The 19878-nt window shown below is 44.3% G+C and overlaps 1 protein-coding gene across 2 annotated transcripts; it reads right to left on the bottom strand.

The window, feature by feature from the left end:
- Positions 1-2044: 2044 nt before the first annotated feature.
- On the bottom strand, positions 2045-18957 carry LOC139552884 (ubiquitin-conjugating enzyme E2 J2). 2 transcript variants are annotated; one of them, XM_071365009.1, is made up of 7 exons: positions 18816-18957; positions 17404-17534; positions 15898-15938; positions 15557-15659; positions 9833-9971; positions 3220-3300; positions 2045-2778 (listed from the first exon to the last, which is right to left on the bottom strand). In XM_071365009.1, the coding sequence occupies exons 1-7, from the start codon at positions 18816-18818 to the stop codon at positions 2488-2490; spliced, it is 789 nt and encodes a 262-aa protein (XP_071221110.1). In that variant the 5' UTR covers positions 18819-18957; the 3' UTR covers positions 2045-2487. The 2 variants fall into 2 exon arrangements, with proteins under 2 accessions (XP_071221110.1, XP_071221109.1); XM_071365008.1 differs by lacking the exon at positions 18816-18957 and adding an exon at positions 18671-18808.
- Between the last annotated feature and the right edge of the window lie 921 nt (positions 18958-19878).

Raw genomic sequence — 19878 nt, 5'->3', positions numbered from 1 at the left:
CTGTATGGGGGTTAGACTAGATAACAGGGTGGATGGAGCCAGGCCCTGGTCATTAGTAGTATACTATATAAGGAATGGTCTGTATGGGGGTTAGACTAGATAACAGGGTGGATGGAGCATGGCCCTGGTCATTAGTAGTATACTATATAAGGAATGGTCTGTATGGGGGTTAGACTAGATAACAGGGTGGATGGAGCCAGGCCCTGGTCATTAGTAGTATACTATATAAGGAATGGTCTGTATGGGGGTTAGACTAGATAACAGGGTGGATGGAGCATGGCCCTGGTCATTAGTAGTATACTATATAAGGAATGGTCTGTATGGGGGTTAGACTAGATAACAGGGTGGATGGAGCATGGCCCTGGTCATTAGTAGTATACTATATAAGGAATGGTCTGTATGGGGGTTAGACTAGATAACAGGGTGGATGGAGCCAGGCCCTGGTCATTAGTAGTATACTATATAAGGAATGGTCTGTATGGGGGTTAGACTAGATAACAGGGTGGATGGAGCATGGCCCTGGTCATTAGTAGTATACTATATAAGGAATGGTCTGTATGGGGGTTAGACTAGATAACAGGGTGGATGGAGCATGGCCCTGATAAACAGTAGTATACTATATAAGGAATGGTCTGTATGGGGGTTAGACTAGATAACAGGGTGGATGGAGCATGGCCCTGGTCATTAGTAGTATACTATATAAGGAATGGTCTGTATGGGGGTTAGACTAGATAACAGGGTGGATGGAGCCAGGCCCTGGTCATTAGTAGTATACTATATAAGGAATGGTCTGTATGGGGGTTAGACTAGATAACAGGGTGGATGGAGCATGGCCCTGGTCATTAGTAGTATACTATATAAGGAATGGTCTGTATGGGGGTTAGACTAGATAACAGGGTGGATGGAGCACGGCCCTGATAAACAGTAGTATACTATATAAGGAATGGTCTGTATGGGGGTTAGACTAGATAACAGGGTGGATGGAGCCAGGCCCTGGTCATTAGTAGTATACTATATAAGGAATGGTCTGTATGGGGGTTAGACTAGATAACAGGGTGGATGGAGCACGGCCCTGATAAACAGTAGTATACTATATAAGGAATGGTCTGTATGGGGGTTAGACTAGATAACAGGGTGGATGGAGCCAGGCCCTGGTCATTAGTAGTATACTATATAAGGAATGGTCTGTATGGGGGTTAGACTAGATAACAGGGTGGATGGAGCCAGGCCCTGGTCATTAGTAGTATACTATATAAGGAATGGTCTGTATGGGGGTTAGACTAGATAACAGGGTGGATGGAGCCAGGCCCTGGTCATTAGTAGTATACTATATAAGGAATGGTCTGTATGGGGGTTAGACTAGATAACAGGGTGGATGGAGCATGGCAATGCTATCCTGAATGTGTTCTGAAACAGAAGACACTCGGAAAAGAGCCGTCAGCCATCTTGGTAAGGGCCCTGGGGGGGGGGGGGGGGGTGACTACAACAGGTTCTGTCGTGTTGTTATTGATAATACTCATTGATGATAATATTGATGAGCCTAATTAAAATATAATAAAAAAGCCATATGAGTTTCAGTCAAACAATGGTTTGAGACTCAGAACAGAAGACCGTCCCTGGGGACAGCAGACCACCGTCCCTGGGCGTCCCTGTGGTGGGCAGGCCGTCCCTGTGGTGGGCAGGCCGTCCCTGTGGTGGGCAGGCCGTCCCTGTGGTGGGCAGGCCGTCCCTGTGGTGGGCAGGCCGTCCCTGTGGTGGGCAGGCCGTCCCTGTGGTGGGCAGGCCGTCCCTGTGGTGGGCAGGCCGTCCCTGTGGACAGCAAATGGTCCTTGGGGACAGCAGACCGTCCCTGGGGACAGCAGACCGTCCTTGGGGACACCTGGAGAGAGGATATCTTGGGGGTGGAGTCTGTTTGTCTTACAGGTGACACAGAAGGGGAACACTTACCAATTGAGTCCGAATCTTGTTCTCCGGCAACAGAGAGCTATCTATCTCCACCTAAGACCTCCTACATAAAACTGGAACAGGCAGAACAGAAACACGGTTCCAAATTCCACACGATTCTTTACAGGGATCAACCAACATGGCGGCACAACAGATAGAATTGATCTAGCACACAGACACCGCCGACAACACGGCGGATTCAGAGTAATTATGTGGAGAAGAACAATTAATTAAGCCTATGGTCAACATGGCTGCCAAGCCACATTGCTATACAATATAACGTTGCTTTTCACAGAGAATCACCAATCTACCTTAACTTAAATGTCTATGGTTCACTATACAACCCATGAGCCAAGCACTTCCACCTGCTAATGGGTCATAAGCACAGAGAAGATCAACAACCAACCCCATTCCATTCATTCCCCCCATACCCCCACCTCCTCCTCCAGGTGGGTGGTCCCCCCCCCATGTTTAAATCCTCTAATAGTCCTGTAACTGGGCCGAGGGTCAACAGTCCCGTTTTCTTCAGCCCTCTCTCCTCTCTCACTCCTGGGAGATGCTCCGCAGCACGTACTTCACCGTGTAGGCAAACGCAGCGAACCCCACAATCACAAACAGGTTGGCCAAGGCCCCGCCAAGAAGTCCGTGATTTCGATTGGGCTGCTGTAGGCCGGGGGCGAGCATAGCAGGGCCAAAGGGGGCATGGCCTCCGTTGAGGGCGGGGATTCCGTAGTTGCCGTGGTGAAAGTCGCCGTCGGGAACCACGTCTGGGAGGGGGAGGGGCTGGGGGCGGGTGCTCAACTCCTCCTGGGCCTTCTGCTTCTGCTTGATCTCCTGGAGAGAGGGAGGGAGAAAAGAGAGAGGGAGGGAAGTGAGAGGGAGGGAGGGAGGGAAGAGAGAGAGGGAGGGAAGTGAGAGGGAGGGAGGGAGGGAAGAGAGAGAGGGATGGAGGGAAGTGAGAGGGAGGGAGGGAAGAGAGAGAGGGAGGGAGGGAAAGGAGAGGGAGGGAGGGAAAGGAGAGGGAGGGAGAAAAGAGAGAGGGAGGGAGGGAAAAGAGAGGGAGGGAGGGAGGGAGAAAAGAGAGAGGGAGGGAAAAGAGAGGGAGGGAGGGAAAAGAGAGGGAGGGAGGGAAGAGAGAGGGAGGCAGGGAAGGAGGGAGGGGGAAGAGAGAGGAGAGGAGGAGAAGGATAGAAGTCAGTCAGTAGATGAAGTCATGCTACTAGTTTGTTTGGACATAGTATCTGTGTTTAGTAAATGATTTAAAGTCAGACTCACATCGACTGCATCAGGAAACAGTTCACAGAACACCTTGTCCTTCAGGTTAAAAGTCAAGCTCTGGGCCGACAGCTGTCTTTTCTGGAGGAAATAAATAAAACAAGAAATAGCCAAAGAAGCAACAGCCATTCATCCTAACTACTACATGACTAACAGCTGTCTACAGCCATTCATCCTAATTAATATATGACTAACAGCTGTCTAGTCATTCATCCTAACTAATACATGACTAACAGCTGTCTACAGTCATTCATCCTAACTAATACATGACTAACAGCTGTCTACAGTCATTCATCCTAACTAATACATGACTAACAGCTGTCTACAGTCATTCATCCTAACTAATACATGACTAACAGCTGTCTACAGTCATTCATCCTAACTAATACATGACTAACAGCTGTCTACAGTCATTCATCCTAACTAATACATGACTAACAGCTGTCTAGTCATTCATCCTAACTAATACATGACTAACAGCTGTCTAGTCATTCATCCTAACTAATACATGACTAACAGCTGTCTAGTCATTCATCCTAACTAATACATGACTAACAGCTGTCTACAGTCATTCATCCTAACTAATACATGACTAACAGCTGTCTACAGTCATTCATCCTAACTAATACATGACTAACAGCTGTCTACAGTCATTCATCCTAACTAATACATGACTAACAGCTGTCTACAGTCATTCATCCTAACTAATACATGACTAACAGCTGTCTACAGTCATTCATCCTAACTAATACATGACTAACAGCTGTCTACAGTCATTCATCCTAACTAATACATGACTAACAGCTGTCTACAGTCATTCATCCTAACTAATACATGACTAACAGCTGTCTACAGTCATTCATCCTAACTAATACATGACTAACAGCTGTCTACAGTCATTCATCCTAACTAATACATGACTAACAGCTGTCTACAGTCATTCATCCTAACTAATACATGACTAACAGCTGTCTACAGCCATTCATCCTAACTATTACATGACTAACAGCTGTCTACAGTCATTCATCCTAACTAATACATGACTAACAGCTGTCTACAGTCATTCATCCTAACTATTACATGACTAACAGCTGTCTAGTCATTCATCCTAACTAATACATGACTAACAGCTGTCTACAGCCATTCATCCTAACTATTACATGACTAACAGCTGTCTACAGTCATTCATCCTAACTAATACATGACTAACAGCTGTCTACAGTCATTCATCCTAACTATTACATGACTAACAGCTGTCTAGTCATTCATCCTAACTAATACATGACTAACAGCTGTCTAGTCATTCATCCTAACTAATACATGACTAACAGCTGTCTACAGTCATTCATCCTAACTAATATATGACTAACAGCTGTCTACAGTCATTCATCCTAACTAATACATGACTAACAGCTGTCTAGTCATTCATCCTAACTAATACATGACTAACAGCTGTCTACAGTCATTCATCCTAACTAATATATGACTAACAGCTGTCTACAGTCATTCATCCTAACTAATACATGACTAACAGCTGTCTAGTCATTCATCCTAACTAATACATGACTAACAGCTGTCTACAGTCATTCATCCTAACTAATACATGACTAACAGCTGTCTACAGTCATTCATCCTAACTAATACATGACTAACAGCTGTCTACAGTCATTCATCCTAACTACTACATGACTAACAGCTGTCTACAGTCATTCATCCTAACTATTACATGACTAACAGCTGTCTACAGTCATTCATCCTAACTAATACATGACTAACAGCTGTCTAGTCATTCATCCTAACTAATACATGACTAACAGCTGTCTACAGTCATTCATCCTAACTACTACATGACTAACAGCTGTCTAGTCATTCATCCTAACTAATACATGACTAACAGCTGTCTACAGTCATTCATCCTAACTATTACATGACTAACAGCTGTCTACAGCCATTCATCCTAACTATTACATGACTAACAGCTGTCTACAGTCATTCATCCTAACTAATACATGACTAACAGCTGTCTACACAGCCATTCATCCTAACTAATACATGACTAACAGCTGTCTACAGTCATTCATCCTAACTAATACATGACTAACAGCTGTCTACAGCCATTCATCCTAACTAATACATGACTAACAGCTGTCTACAGTCATTCATCCTAACTATTACATGACTAACAGCTGTCTACAGCCATTCATCCTAACTAATATATGACTAACAGCTGTCTACAGTCATTCATCCTAACTATTACATGACTAACAGCTGTCTAGTCATTCATCCTAACTAATACATGACTAACAGCTGTCTACAGTCATTCATCCTAACTATTACATGACTAACAGCTGTCTACAGTCATTCATCCTAACTACTACATGACTAACAGCTGTCTACAGTCATTCATCCTAACTAATACATGACTAACAGCTGTCTACAGTCATTCATCCTAACTAATACATGACTAACAGCTGTCTAGTCATTCATCCTAACTATTACATGACTAACAGCTGTCTAGTCATTCATCCTAACTAATACATGACTAACAGCTGTCTACAGCCATTCATCCTAACTAATATATGACTAACAGCTGTCTACAGCCATTCATCCTAACTAATACATGACTAACAGCTGTCTACACAGCCATTCATCCTAACTAATACATGACTAACAGCTGTCTACAGCCATTCATCCTAACTAATACATGACTAACAGCTGTCTACACAGCCATTCATCCTAACTAATACATGACTAACAGCTGTCTACAGTCATTCATCCTAACTATTACATGACTAACAGCTGTCTACAGCCATTCATCCTAACTATTACATGACTAACAGCTGTCTACAGTCATTCATCCTAACTAATACATGACTAACAGCTGTCTACAGTCATTCATCCTAACTAATACATGACTAACAGCTGTCTACAGTCATTCATCCTAACTAATACATGACTAACAGCTGTCTACAGTCATTCATCCTAACTAATATATGACTAACAGCTGTCTACAGCCATTCATCCTAACTATTACATGACTAACAGCTGTCTACAGTCATTCATCCTAACTAATACATGACTAACAGCTGTCTACAGTCATTCATCCTAACTATTACATGACTAACAGCTGTCTAGTCATTCATCCTAACTAATACATGACTAACAGCTGTCTACAGCCATTCATCCTAACTATTACATGACTAACAGCTGTCTACAGTCATTCATCCTAACTAATACATGACTAACAGCTGTCTACAGTCATTCATCCTAACTATTACATGACTAACAGCTGTCTAGTCATTCATCCTAACTAATACATGACTAACAGCTGTCTACAGTCATTCATCCTAACTATTACATGACTAACAGCTGTCTACAGTCATTCATCCTAACTATTACATGACTAACAGCTGTCTACAGTCATTCATCCTAACTATTACATGACTAACAGCTGTCTACAGTCATTCATCCTAACTATTACATGACTAACAGCTGTCTACAGTCATTCATCCTAACTATTACATGACTAACAGCTGTCTAGTCATTCATCCTAACTAATACATGACTAACAGCTGTCTACAGCCATTCATCCTAACTAATACATGACTAACAGCTGTCTACAGCCATTCATCCTAACTATTACATGACTAACAGCTGTCTACAGTCATTCATCCTAACTATTACATGACTAACAGCTGTCTAGTCATTCATCCTAACTAATACATGACTAACAGCTGTCTACAGTCATTCATCCTAACTATTACATGACTAACAGCTGTCTACAGTCATTCATCCTAACTATTACATGACTAACAGCTGTCTAGTCATTCATCCTAACTAATACATGACTAACAGCTGTCTACAGTCATTCATCCTAACTATTACATGACTAACAACTGTCTACAGCCATTCATCCTAACTATTACATGACTAACAGCTGTCTACAGCCATTCATCCTAACTATTACATGACTAACAGCTGTCTACAGCCATTCATCCTAACTATTACATGACTAACAGCTGTCTACAGTCATTCATCCTAACTATTACATGACTAACAGCTGTCTACAGCCATTCATCCTAACTACTACATGACTAACAGCTGTCTACAGTCATTCATCCTAACTATTACATGACTAACAGCTGTCTACAGTCATTCATCCTAACTAATACATGACTAACAGCTGTCTAGTCATTCATCCTAACTAATACATGACTAACAGCTGTCTACAGTCATTCATCCTAACTAATATATTACTAACAGCTGTCTACAGCCATTCATCCTAACTAATATATGACTAACAGCTGTCTACAGCCATTCATCCTAACTAATACATGACTAACAGCTGTCTACAGTCATTCATCCTAACTATTACATGACTAACAGCTGTCTACAGTCATTCATCCTAACTATTACATGACTAACAGCTGTCTACAGCCATTCATCCTAACTATTACATGACTAACAGCTGTCTACAGCCATTCATCCTAACTAATACATGACTAACAGCTGTCTACACAGTCATTCATCCTAACTATTACATGACTAACAGCTGTCTACAGTCATTCATCCTAACTATTACATGACTAACAGCTGTCTAGTCATTCATCCTAACTAATACATGACTAACAGCTGTCTACAGTCATTCATCCTAACTACTACATGACTAACAGCTGTCTACAGCCATTCATCCTAACTATTACATGACTAACAGCTGTCTACAGCCATTCATCCTAACTAATACATGACTAACAGCTGTCTACACAGTCATTCATCCTAACTATTACATGACTAACAGCTGTCTAGTCATTCATCCTAACTAATACATGACTAACAGCTGTCTACAGTCATTCATCCTAACTATTACATGACTAACAGCTGTCTACAGTCATTCATCCTAACTATTACATGACTAACAGCTGTCTAGTCATTCATCCTAACTAATACATGACTAACAGCTGTCTACAGCCATTCATCCTAACTATTACATGACTAACAGCTGTCTACAGTCATTCATCCTAACTATTACATGACTAACAGCTGTCTACAGTCATTCATCCTAACTATTACATGACTAACAGCTGTCTACAGCCATTCATCCTAACTATTACATGACTAACAGCTGTCTACACAGCCATTCATCCTAACTATTACATGACTAACAGCTGTCTACAGCCATTCATCCTAACTATTACATGACTAACAGCTGTCTACACAGCCATTCATCCTAACTATTACATGACTAACAGCTGTCTACACAGCCATTCATCCTAACTATTACATGACTAACAGCTGTCTACAGTCATTCATCCTAACTAATACATGACTAACAGCTGTCTACAGCCATTCATCCTAACTAATACATGACTAACAGCTGTCTACAGTCATTCATCCTAACTAATACATGACTAACAGCTGTCTACACACAGCCATTCATCCTAATTAATATATGACTAACATTACATTCACATCCGCATTAGAACCTGATAAAATGTCAATAAACAGGACTCTGAGACCATGACCTTTGACCTGCCAACAAGACAACATCTCAGATCTCTCCAGAGATGTTCGATCGGGTTCAGGTCCGGGCTGTGACTTGTCCCGAAGCTGCGTTGTCTTGGCTGTCTGCTTCGGGTCGTTGTCCTGTTTGGAAGGTGAACCGTCGCCCCAGTCTGAGATCCGGAGCAGGTTTTCATCAAAGATCTCTCTGTACTTTGCTCGTTTCATCTTTCCCTCGATCCTGACTAGTCTCCCAGTCCATCCTGCTGAAAAACATCCCCACAGCATGATGCTGCAACCATCATACTTCACCAAAGGGATGGTGCCAGGTTTCCTCCAGACGTGACGCTTGGCATTCAGGCCAAAGAGTTCAATCTTGGCGGCCTGTCATGTGCCTTTTTACTGAGGAGTGGCTTCCGTCTGGCCACTCTACCATAAAGGCCTGATTGGTGGCGTGCTGCAGAGATGGTTGTCCTTCTGGAAGGTTCTCCCATCTCCACAGAGGAACTCTGGAGCTCTGTCAGTGACCACTGGGTTCTTGGTCACCTCCCTGACCAAGGCCCTTCTCCCCCCGATTGCTCAGTTTGGCCGGCCAGCTCTAGGTAGAGTCTTGGTGGTTCTAATCCTGTTTAAGAATGATGGAGGCCACTGTGTTCTTGGGGACCTTCAATGCTGCAGATATTTTTTGGTACCGTTCCCCAGATCTGTGCCTCGACACAATCCAGTCTCGGAGCTCTACGGACAATTCCTTCGACCTCGTGGCTTGTTTCTAGGTTTTTCCTCTGACATTCACTGTCAACTGTGGGACCTTATATAGACAGGTGTGTGCCTTTCCAAATCATGTAAAATTAATTGAATTTACCACAGGTGGACTCCAATCAAGTTGTAGAAACATCTCAAGGATGATCAATGGAAACAGGATGCGGCTGACTTAAATTTTGATTCTCATAGCAAACGGTCTGAATACGTATGTAAATACAGTATTTCATTTTTTGTTTATAAATGTACAAAAATGTCTAAAAACCTGTTTTCGCTTTGTGATGATGAGGTATTGTGTGTAGATTGATGAGGATTTTTGAAGTCAGTCATACTAAGGTCAGTAATACCAACTCACAGTGTAGTCAGAGGTCTCGATGCTGCCCAGAGTGGGGCCTTTCTCCACCATGAAGCTGAGCAGACCAGTCAGGATGGTGGAGACGGACCAGGCTGGGTTCCACGTGTCCGGGTGGAAATCAGTGATGGACAGACATAACCTGGGGGAAGAGATACAGCGCGACACACTCAGTCAGGAGGGGGAAGAGACAGACCGCGACACACTCAGTCAGGAGGGGGAAGAGACAGACCGCGACACACTCAGTCAGGAGGGGGAAGAGACAGACCGCGACACACTCAGTCAGGAGGGGGAAGAGACAGACCGCGACACACTCAGTCAGGAGGGGGAAGAGACAGACCGCGACACACTCAGTCAGGAGGGGGAAGAGACAGACCGCGACACACTCCGTCAGGAGGGGGAAGAGACAGACCGCGACACACTCCGTCAGGAGGGGGAAGAGACAGACCGCGACACACTCCGTCAGGAGGGGGAAGAGACAGACCGCGACACACTCCGTCAGGAGGGGGAAGAGACAGACCGCGACACACTCCGTCAGGAGGGGGAAGAGACAGACCGCGACACACTCCGTCAGGAGGGGGAAGGAGACAGACCGCGACACACTCCGTCAGGAGGGGGAAGGAGACAGACCGCGACACACTCCGTCAGGAGGGGGAAGAGACAGACCGCGACACACTCAGTCAGGAGGGGGAAGAGACAGACCGCGACACACTCAGTCAGGAGGGGGAAGAGACAGACCGCGACACACTCAGTCAGGAGGGGGAAGAGACAGACCGCGACACACTCAGTCAGGAGGGGGAAGAGACAGACCGCGACACACTCAGTCAGGAGGGGGAAGAGACAGACCGCGACACTCAGTCAGGAGGGGGAAGAGACAGACCGCGACACACTCAGTCAGGAGGGGGAAGAGACAGACCGTGACACACTCAGTCAGGAGGGGGAAGAGACAGACAGCGACACACTCAGTCAGGAGGGGGAAGAGACAGACCGCGACACACTCAGTCAGGAGGGGGAAGAGACAGACCGTGACACACTCAGTCAGGAAGGGGAAGGAGACAGACCGTGACACACTCCGTCAGGAGGGGGAAGAGACAGACCGTAACACACTCAGGAAAAGACAGCAGGAAATGGATGAAATGATTTAACAGAACACAGTTCCATAGTTTGAACCCTGAGACTAAAATACATCCATTTATGATATGTACTTTAGATCCATGGTGAAGTTTTAATGTCACGAGCACAAGAACAGTGAAATGCCTTTCTGCTCTAAAACCCAACAATGGAGTAAAGGTTGAACAAAAAATATAAAAATATAAGAAAAACACAAAAAAGTAAGTAAGTTACACTAAATATACACAAAAGTATGTGGACACGACTTCAAATGAGTAGATTTGGTTACTTCAGTCACACCCGTTACTGACAGGTGTATAACATTGAGCAAATTTCTGCCCCGCTAGAGCTGCCCCCCGGTCAACTGTAAGTGATGTTAACGCCCCCGGTCAACTGTAAGTGATGTTAACGCCCCCGGTCAACTGTAAGTGATGTTAACGCCCCCGGTCAACTGTAAGTGATGTTAACGCCCCCGGTCAACTGTAAGTGATGTTAACGCCCCCGGTCAACTGTAAGTGATGTTAACGCCAAGGAGCAACAACTGCTTGGCAACGAAGTGGTAGACCACACAAGCTCACAGAACGGGACCGCAGTGCGGTAGGCCACCACACAAGCTCACAGAACGGGACCGCAGAGTGGTAGGCCACACAAGCTCACAGAACGGGACCGCAGAGTGGTAGGCCACACAAGCTCACAGAACGGGACCGCAGAGTGGTAGGCCACACAAGCTCACAGAACGGGACCGCAGAGTGGTAGGCCACACAAGCTCACAGAACGGGACCGCAGAGTGGTAGGCCACACAAGCTCACAGAACGGGACCGCAGAGTGGTAGGCCACACAAGCTCACAGAACGGGACCGCAGAGTGCTGAAGCTCGTGAAAATGATCTGTTCTCAGTTGCTACACTCACTACTGAGTTCCAAACTGCCTCTGGAAACAACGTCAGCACAATCACTGTTCGTCGGGAGCTTCATGAAATGGGTTTCCATGGACGAGCAGCCACACACAAGCCTAAGATCACCATGCGCAATGCAAAGCGTCGGCTGCAGTGGTGTAAAGCTGGGTGGCATTGGACTCTGGAGCAGTGGAAACACGTTCTCTGGAGTGATGAATCGCGCTTCACCATCTGGTAGTCCGACGGATTAATCTGAGTTTGGCAGATGCCAGGAGAACGCTACCTGCCCCAATGAAGTGCCAACTGTTAAGTTTGGTGGAGGAGGAATAATGGTCTGGGGCTGACATTCTAGACTATTCTGTGCTTCCAACTTTGTGGCAACAGTTTCCCGTTTCAGCATGACAAGGCCCCCCCGTGCACAAAGAGACGTCCATACAGAAATTGTTTGTCGAGATCGGTGTGGAAGAACTTGACTGGCCTGCACAGAGCCCTGATCTCAACCCCATCTAACATTCCTTTGGAATGAATTGAAACACCGAGTGCGAGCCAGGCCTAAATCGCCCAACATCTCAAGCTGAAAATAATAATTACAATTCCCTTCTCCCGACTGTCAATCGCCGTGCTCCAAAGCCCCTCTCACCTCACAGCAGGGCTCTCTCAGATATCTTCATTGTTATTAGCTAATGTCCGTCACGTGATCCGGTCCCTTTTCACAGGCATCACAACTCCGAAGTAGGCTACAAGTGAACACAGAGACGTCGGGAATTCAACAGCACGCGTCCTTATTGAATATGTTAGAACGGTCCACACTGACTTTTCGTCAGCCAACAAAAAAGTAATCAGTAAGGAACAGCACTAGCCTGTCAATCTACTATCCCCCAAAGTACAAAAGTTGACCTCTGTGCTGTGTGTGTGTGTGTGTGTGTGTATACACATACATACACACGATCAAAAGTTTTCGAACACCTACTCATATCTTCTGTATACCTCCCCTACCTTGTCACAACACAACTGATTGGCTCAAACACATTAAGAACGAAAGAAATTCCACAAATTAACTTTAACAAGACACCTATTCATTGAAATGTATTCCAGGTGACTACCTCATGAAGCTGGTTGAGAGAAAGGGTGGCTACTTTTGAAGAATCTCAACTCTATTTTGATTTGTGTAACACTTTTTTGGTTACTACATGATTCCATATGTGTTATTTCATAGTTTTGAGGTCTTCACGATTATTCTACAATGTAGAAAAATATTAAAAATAAAATAAAACCCTTGAATGAGTAAGTGTGTCCAAACTTTTGACTGGTACTGTATATGTAATTCAAAGTCTCATTAAAAATTGTATTTACATTTTCAGGTGCCTCTCTCATGTCAACATCTGCAGCCAATACAAATAGGCTATCACGTACAGTTTGACGTGTACGGTAGACTAATTATTTACTTACATTGATGGGTACTGACTTATGAAATATCCTTGTTCGTGTTACTGAGGGAGACGGGGGAATGCAGAAGGTTTACGTTCTGTCAGAACATGTCATTGTTAGACATCAGGGATCCCACGGAAAAGGAGAAGGGCCACAGTCTGGTTTCAGCTGTTGAGTTGTAATTTGAAAACACTCGTTACACCACAAGTTAATGGGTATCTGTAGGAGGAATGTATGTGGTGAATGGTCAATGGTTAATGTGTCGCGGTCTGTAGGAGGATGTGGTGGGGGTGAATTAAGGTTGGATATGAGCCAGGGGCTTGGAACGTTACTAAGTAAAGGCAATCACATGGTTGTAGTCACTGATTAAGGTGGAATGGGGTCAGAGGTCACATAAAGGGAACAAGTTTATTACCTACATCACTTAACTTCCTGCAATAAAAGATCTAATCCAACTCTATTAGTCACATCCGCCGAATACAATCAAGTGTAGACTTTACCGTGAAATGCTTACTTACAAGCCCTTAACCAACAGTGCAGTTCAAGAAGAAGAAAATATTTATTTTTCTCTGAAACCGCCTATTATATAGGTCCTGGATGGCAGGAAGCTTGGCCCCAGTGACGTACTGGGCCGTTCGCACTACCCTCTGTAGCGCGTTGCGGTCAGATGCAGAGCAGTTGCCATACCAGGTGGTGATGCAACCATTCAGGATGCTCTTGATGGTGCAGCTGTAGAACCTTTTGAAGATCAGGGGGCCCATGCCAAATCTTTTCAGTCTCCCGAGGGGAAATAGGTTTTGTTGTGCCCTCTTCACGACTGTCTTGGTGTGTTAGGACCATTCTAGTTTTTTGGTGATTTGGACACCAAGAAACTTAAAAACTCTCGACCCGCTCCACTACAGCCCCGTCAATGTTAATGGGGGCTGTTCGGCCCTCCTTTTCCTGTAGTCCACAATCAGCTCCTTTGTCTTGCTCACATTGAGTGAAAGGTTGTTGTCCTGGCACCACACTGCCAGTTCTCTGACCTCCTCCCTGTAGGCCGTCTCATCGTTGTCGGTGCGAACTCTCTTGGTAGATAGTGTGGTCTACAGCTTATCATAATGTGCTCTACCTCAGGCGAGCAATACCTCGAGACTTCTTTAATATTATACACCGCGCACCAGCTGTTATTGACATAGACACACACCCCCCACCCCTCGTCTTACCAGACGTAGCGTCTCTGTTCTGCCGGTGCATGGAAAATCATGCCAGCTCTATATTATCCGTGTCGTCGTTCAGCCACGACTCGGTGAAACATAAGATGTTACAGTTTTTAATGTCCCGTTGGTAGGATAATCTTAATAGTAGGTCATTGATTTTATTTTCTAACGATTGCACGTTAGCAAGAAGAATGGAAGGCATTGGGAGTTTGTTCGCTCGGCTCCAAGTTTTCCTGCTTGTTTATAGCCTCGTACAGTTGGTTAAGTGCCATCTTGTTATTTTTCTTGTCCCGAGGTGGAATTTACTCAACAGTCATGATAACAGATGTAAACTCCCTCAGGAGGTAGAAGGGTCGGCATTTGACCATCAGGTATTCCCGAGACGGGTGAGCAATGGGTCGAGACTTCCACTGCGCACACCATTTGTTGTTGATGAAGAGGGAAACCACTTCCCCTCTCGATTTCACCGACTCCACTCAGTCCTGTCCGCTCGGTGAGAATCCATCGAATTGCATAGCCATTTGAGGGTATCTTGTCCAAAACAGCAGAGAATATTGCAGTTACAGTCGGTAGCAAATCCAAAGTCGGAGGTCAAGCATCTTATTATCAAGTGACTGGCCAATAGAATGGAAGGTGGGCTGGTTCTCCCTTTGTCTTAACCTCACCAGAACTCTTCCTCTCTTGTCTCTGTTACGCCGGCGTTTCGTCTTGGACGCCCCGAAAATTGAGGAATTACATAAAGAGCCGAAAGGGCTGATCGCTCGAAGCCGAAAGTCAGGTAAGTAACTGCCGATCTTGACATTCAAAAGTTATTGTCAGTTATAAAATATAGCAGATAGATTATGAAAATAATGTAAAAATAATGTGAAAATAATGTAAAAATAATGTAAAAATAGTGTGAAAATATTGTGAAAATAATGTGAAAATATTGTAAAAATAATGTGAAAATAATGTAAAATAATGTGAAAATAAAACACCAAAAGAATCATAAAAAGCTAAGTTGGGTTGGCACTCACAAAACGGTGGCCATACATTACGGCGCCATCTTCTTCTACTACTGTACGTTCACATGCATTCTGGGTCATTTGATTCTTACCTAGTGTTACACTTAAATCTCCCGTTTGGTGTGGTCATGTAGATGCTGGGTGGTTTAAAGGGGAAGTCCCGAGGGAATATTAATTTGCCATGATAATATCCCCCTGTGGAACAAAAAGACAAAGACATTCAATCACTTAAAAACGGACAATCTAGTATAAAAACAATAGTGTCGAAAATTAATCCATCATTCTGAAAATCGAAGCAAATCAAAAAGGAAACATTCTGAATAATTTAGTCAGACACAGAATTAAAGGACAATATCCCACCGGTTAGTACGGGATCATTTAAAAGTGATATTATTCAGAGAACTGAGAACTTATGTAAAGTGAAATGATTTACCTTCGTATGGGGTCTTCTCAGGACCTCGAACAACATAGTGCCTGGAGATAGAGGGAAGAAAAAGCACTTCATGGAAAACACAGTTGAGTACCACTTTAGGAACACAACCATGACTGATTTAGTTAACAAATATATGTCTACTATTCATTCACACTATAAAGATCCTGTTAGAATTCAAGACATTTATTTTTCCATAGAGACTTCGGGTGCATCTCAATAGTCTAGTGAAGTAGCTTCCTCGCATCCTCCTCCTTCTGGTCTCCTTTCCTTCGTTTACACTGAAGAACTGGTACAAGTACATTCACAGAATGAATTCACCTATCTTCTGTTTTCAGATCAGTGCAGATGAAGGAGACAAGGTGACGAGGTGAGGATTGAGGAAGCCGCTCATCACAACAAATGGCCCGTATCCAAAAATCATCTCAGAGTAGGAGTGCTGATTATTGGATCAGATGTGCCCTTTAAGATCATAATGAATAAGATAACATGGACAGGAGGACCTGATCCTAGAGCAGCAACCCTACTCTAATACCCTATCAATATATGTGTCTGTGTGAGTGAGTGGAGAGAGAGTGAGTGAGTGAGTGGAGAGAGAGAGAGAGAGTGAGTGGAGAGAGAGAGAGTGAGTGGAGAGAGAGTGAGTGAGTGGAGAGAGAGAGAGAGAGAGAGAGAGTGGAGAGAGAGAATGTGAGTGAGTGGAGAGAGAGAGTGAGTGAGAGAGTGAGTGAGTGAGTGGAGAGAAAGAGATTGTGAGTGAGTGGAGAGAGAGAGAGGAGAGAGAGAGTGGAGAGAGAGAGAGGAGAGAGAGAGTGAGTGGAGAGAGAGAGTGAGTGGAGAGAGAGAGTGTGAGTGAGTGAGAGAGAGTGAGTGGAGAGAGAGTGTGTGTGAGTGAGTGAGAGAGAGTGTGAGTCAGTGAGAGAGTGTGAGTGAGTGAGAGAGAGTGAGTGGAGAGAGAGAGTGGAGAGAGAGAGTGGAGAGAGAGAGTGGAGAGAGAGTGTGAGTGGAGAGAGAGAGTGTGTGGGTGAGTGAGAGAAAGAGTGTGAGTGAGTGAGAGAGAGAGTGTGAGAGAGAGTGTGTGAGTGAGAGAGAGTGAGTGGAGAGAGAGAGAGTGTGAGTGAGTGAGAGAGTGTGAGTGAGTGAGAGAGTGTGAGTGAGTGAGAGAGTGTGAGTGGAGAGAGAGTGTGTGAGAGAGAGAGAGTGTGAGTGAGAGAGAGAGTGTGAGTGAGAGAGAGAGTGTGAGTGAGTGAGTGTGTAGTGAGAGAGAGTGGAGTGAGAGAGAGTGGAGTGAGAGCGAGAGAGAGAGTGGAGAGAGAGTGTGAGTGGAGAGAGAGAGTGAGTGGAGAGAGAGTGAGTGAGTGAGAGTGTGAGTGAGAGTGTGAGTGTGAGTGAGTGGAGAGAGAAAGAGTGTGAGTGAGTGGAGAGAGAAAGAGTGTGAGTGAGTGGAGAGAGAAAGAGTGTGAGTGAGTGGAGAGAGAGTGCGTGGAGAGAGAGAGAGAGAGCTCTTACCATTGCAGGATGTTGGATGGTAGGGGTTCAGCACAGATGTAAGGCACAGGGTCTTTCTTTATCCTGATGTAGTCCTGTTTTAGTCTCTGGGTGGCTGTGGTCGGTACCCTCTTATTCCCGTTGCTGTTCATCTGAGACGACGAGACAGACCAGTCCAGACAGACCGTTAGATAACAGGCACCACACATATTGTTAATTAGAAACTACAGTATATCACCCAATTATCTTTACAAAGATTAGACAGTGGTAATGTTTTTCTTTGTGTCAAGGACATAAAGATACTAACTCACACCTAATTATGAGCGGGTGCTTTGGCACCCAAACGATCGTAACAAGCAGGTGTCAAAGTTCATGTTACGGATAATAAAATCTGCCAATATATTTTATGACAAGTAAGCTAAACAAATGTCACTTCTCAAATGTTGACACACACACACACTGCTAGACTGTCACATAGTTAACAGCCTGACTAATGGGAGTTAAACGGATTTATTACGGAGCTACTGTAGCTTGGCATCATCAGTAGATGCATTTCATGTTACATGATATCAGATAGTTAATTATCAGTGACAGCTAGTTATCCCGCTTACCAGGAAACAACGCGATTTAAGATCAACTGGCTAACGTTACTTAGCTAGCTACCAAGGAAAGTAAACCAACCGGGGCGTTCTAGCTGTTTCTAATGTCAGCTAGCTAGGTAGAAACACGTCTCCATGGCTTGGTGGCTAACGTTACTTAGCTAGCTACCAAGGAAAGTAAACCACCCGGGGCTTGCTAGCTGTTTCTAATGTCAGCTAGCTAGGTAGAAACACGTCTCCATGGCTTGGTGGCTAACGTTACTTTGCTAGTTACCAAGGAAAGTAAACCAACCGGGGCTTGCTAGCTGTTTCTAATGTTAACTAGCTAGGTAGAAACACGTCTCCATGGCTTGGTGGCTAACGTTACTTAGCTAGTTACCAAGGAAAGTAAACCAACCGGGGCTTTCTAGATGTTTCTAATGTCAGCTAGCTAGGTAGAAACACGTCTCCATGGCTTGGTGGCTAACGTTAGCTCCGACGTGCTGTTCAAAGCACAAAACCAGCTAACTAGCTAGCCAGGATAGCGCGTTACGCGTTGGGTAACCGTAAAATAAACACAATTTCCAGCGTCTTTCAACGTACTTGGCTCACGGGAAAAACCTTGATTATGGTCAACTGTTAGTTAGTATACTTTGTGATACCTACACAGCCATATGCCAATGTAGACATACTGCTATTTAGCTACGTACCTGGCTAGGTATCTAATGTTAGGTATCTGTCTGGTTAAAGAGACAGCTAATAACGTTACCGCTGCTAACTAAACGTTGCATCGACAGTGAACAGCTAGCCTCTTCTGAAAACAACGATAAACGACTAGATATAATGTATAAACACCATAGAGAAAGCGTCCTCTTTAGAGAACCCGGGTGAAGGTATTTCTTTGTGGAAAGACCAGATGATGAGTCGCGTTTCTGTTGATAAATCCTAAATAGTTGCTAGGAAAACACGGCCGTTGAGGACGCTTCGCCTGTGTAGCGACGTTCTCCTACTTCTGTGGTATGTTGTCGGTCCGCAGACATGTGTTATAGGTGCATGTCGCCCCCTACCGTGTGGGGTGAAAACTGAGGTACTTTAACACAGAAAAACAAGGGAAACAGAGAAAGGGAATAATACCCATATTATCCCCCAAAACAACAACAACTAAAATCAACGTACTCCTTTATTCTGATTCAAATGTCTACTCCGATCCCTACAGGCTCATACAATATTCAGGGTACGGTCTTCAGTGTTCACGCCGGAAATTGCAAAAATTCCCACAACGTTACATTTTACGCTCACAAGACCTCAAATTTGCTCAATGCGCCCCAAATATTTAAGGGGACATTACTTACAGGTCATTCCTGGAACTCTCATATACCCCAGCTTTACATGTTGTCGAAGGAGACTTTTCATCAAATAGCGATAGCGCCGATAGGCTTTCCTCTTTCCATCCATTCATTATTCGGTTCAAGCAAAGTGCTTTAGATTGTCAGCCTCATGACACCTTTTATCGGTACCCTGTTTAGAAAAGCAAAGCTTTCTACTTCATTCTAACAAATAATTCCCTGAGACACAATGCACTTTCATTTTGTTCTTCTGACATACTATAAATTAACACCATACCACTCCTGGTCACTTTAATTGACTCCACCTTTCCCCGTGCGCCCTCTCCAGAAAACACATAATTTTCTATGAAATGTACTCCAACAAGCAAATCAAATCAAATCAAAGTTTATTTGTCACGTGCGCCGAATACAACAGGCGTAGTAGACCTTACAGTGAAATGCTTACTTACAGGCTCTAACCAATAGTGCAAAAAAGGTATTAGGTGAACAATAGGTAAGTAAAGAAATAAAACAACAGTAACAAGACAGTGAAAAATAACAGTAGCGAAGCTATATACAGTAGCGAGGCTATG

The sequence above is a fragment of the Salvelinus alpinus genome, chromosome 2 (genome assembly GCF_045679555.1).
Source record: "Salvelinus alpinus chromosome 2, SLU_Salpinus.1, whole genome shotgun sequence".
Taxonomy (NCBI): domain Eukaryota; kingdom Metazoa; phylum Chordata; class Actinopteri; order Salmoniformes; family Salmonidae; genus Salvelinus; species Salvelinus alpinus.
Note: the sequence above shows the minus strand (reverse complement) of the source record. Positions and strands in the feature narration are given on the sequence as shown.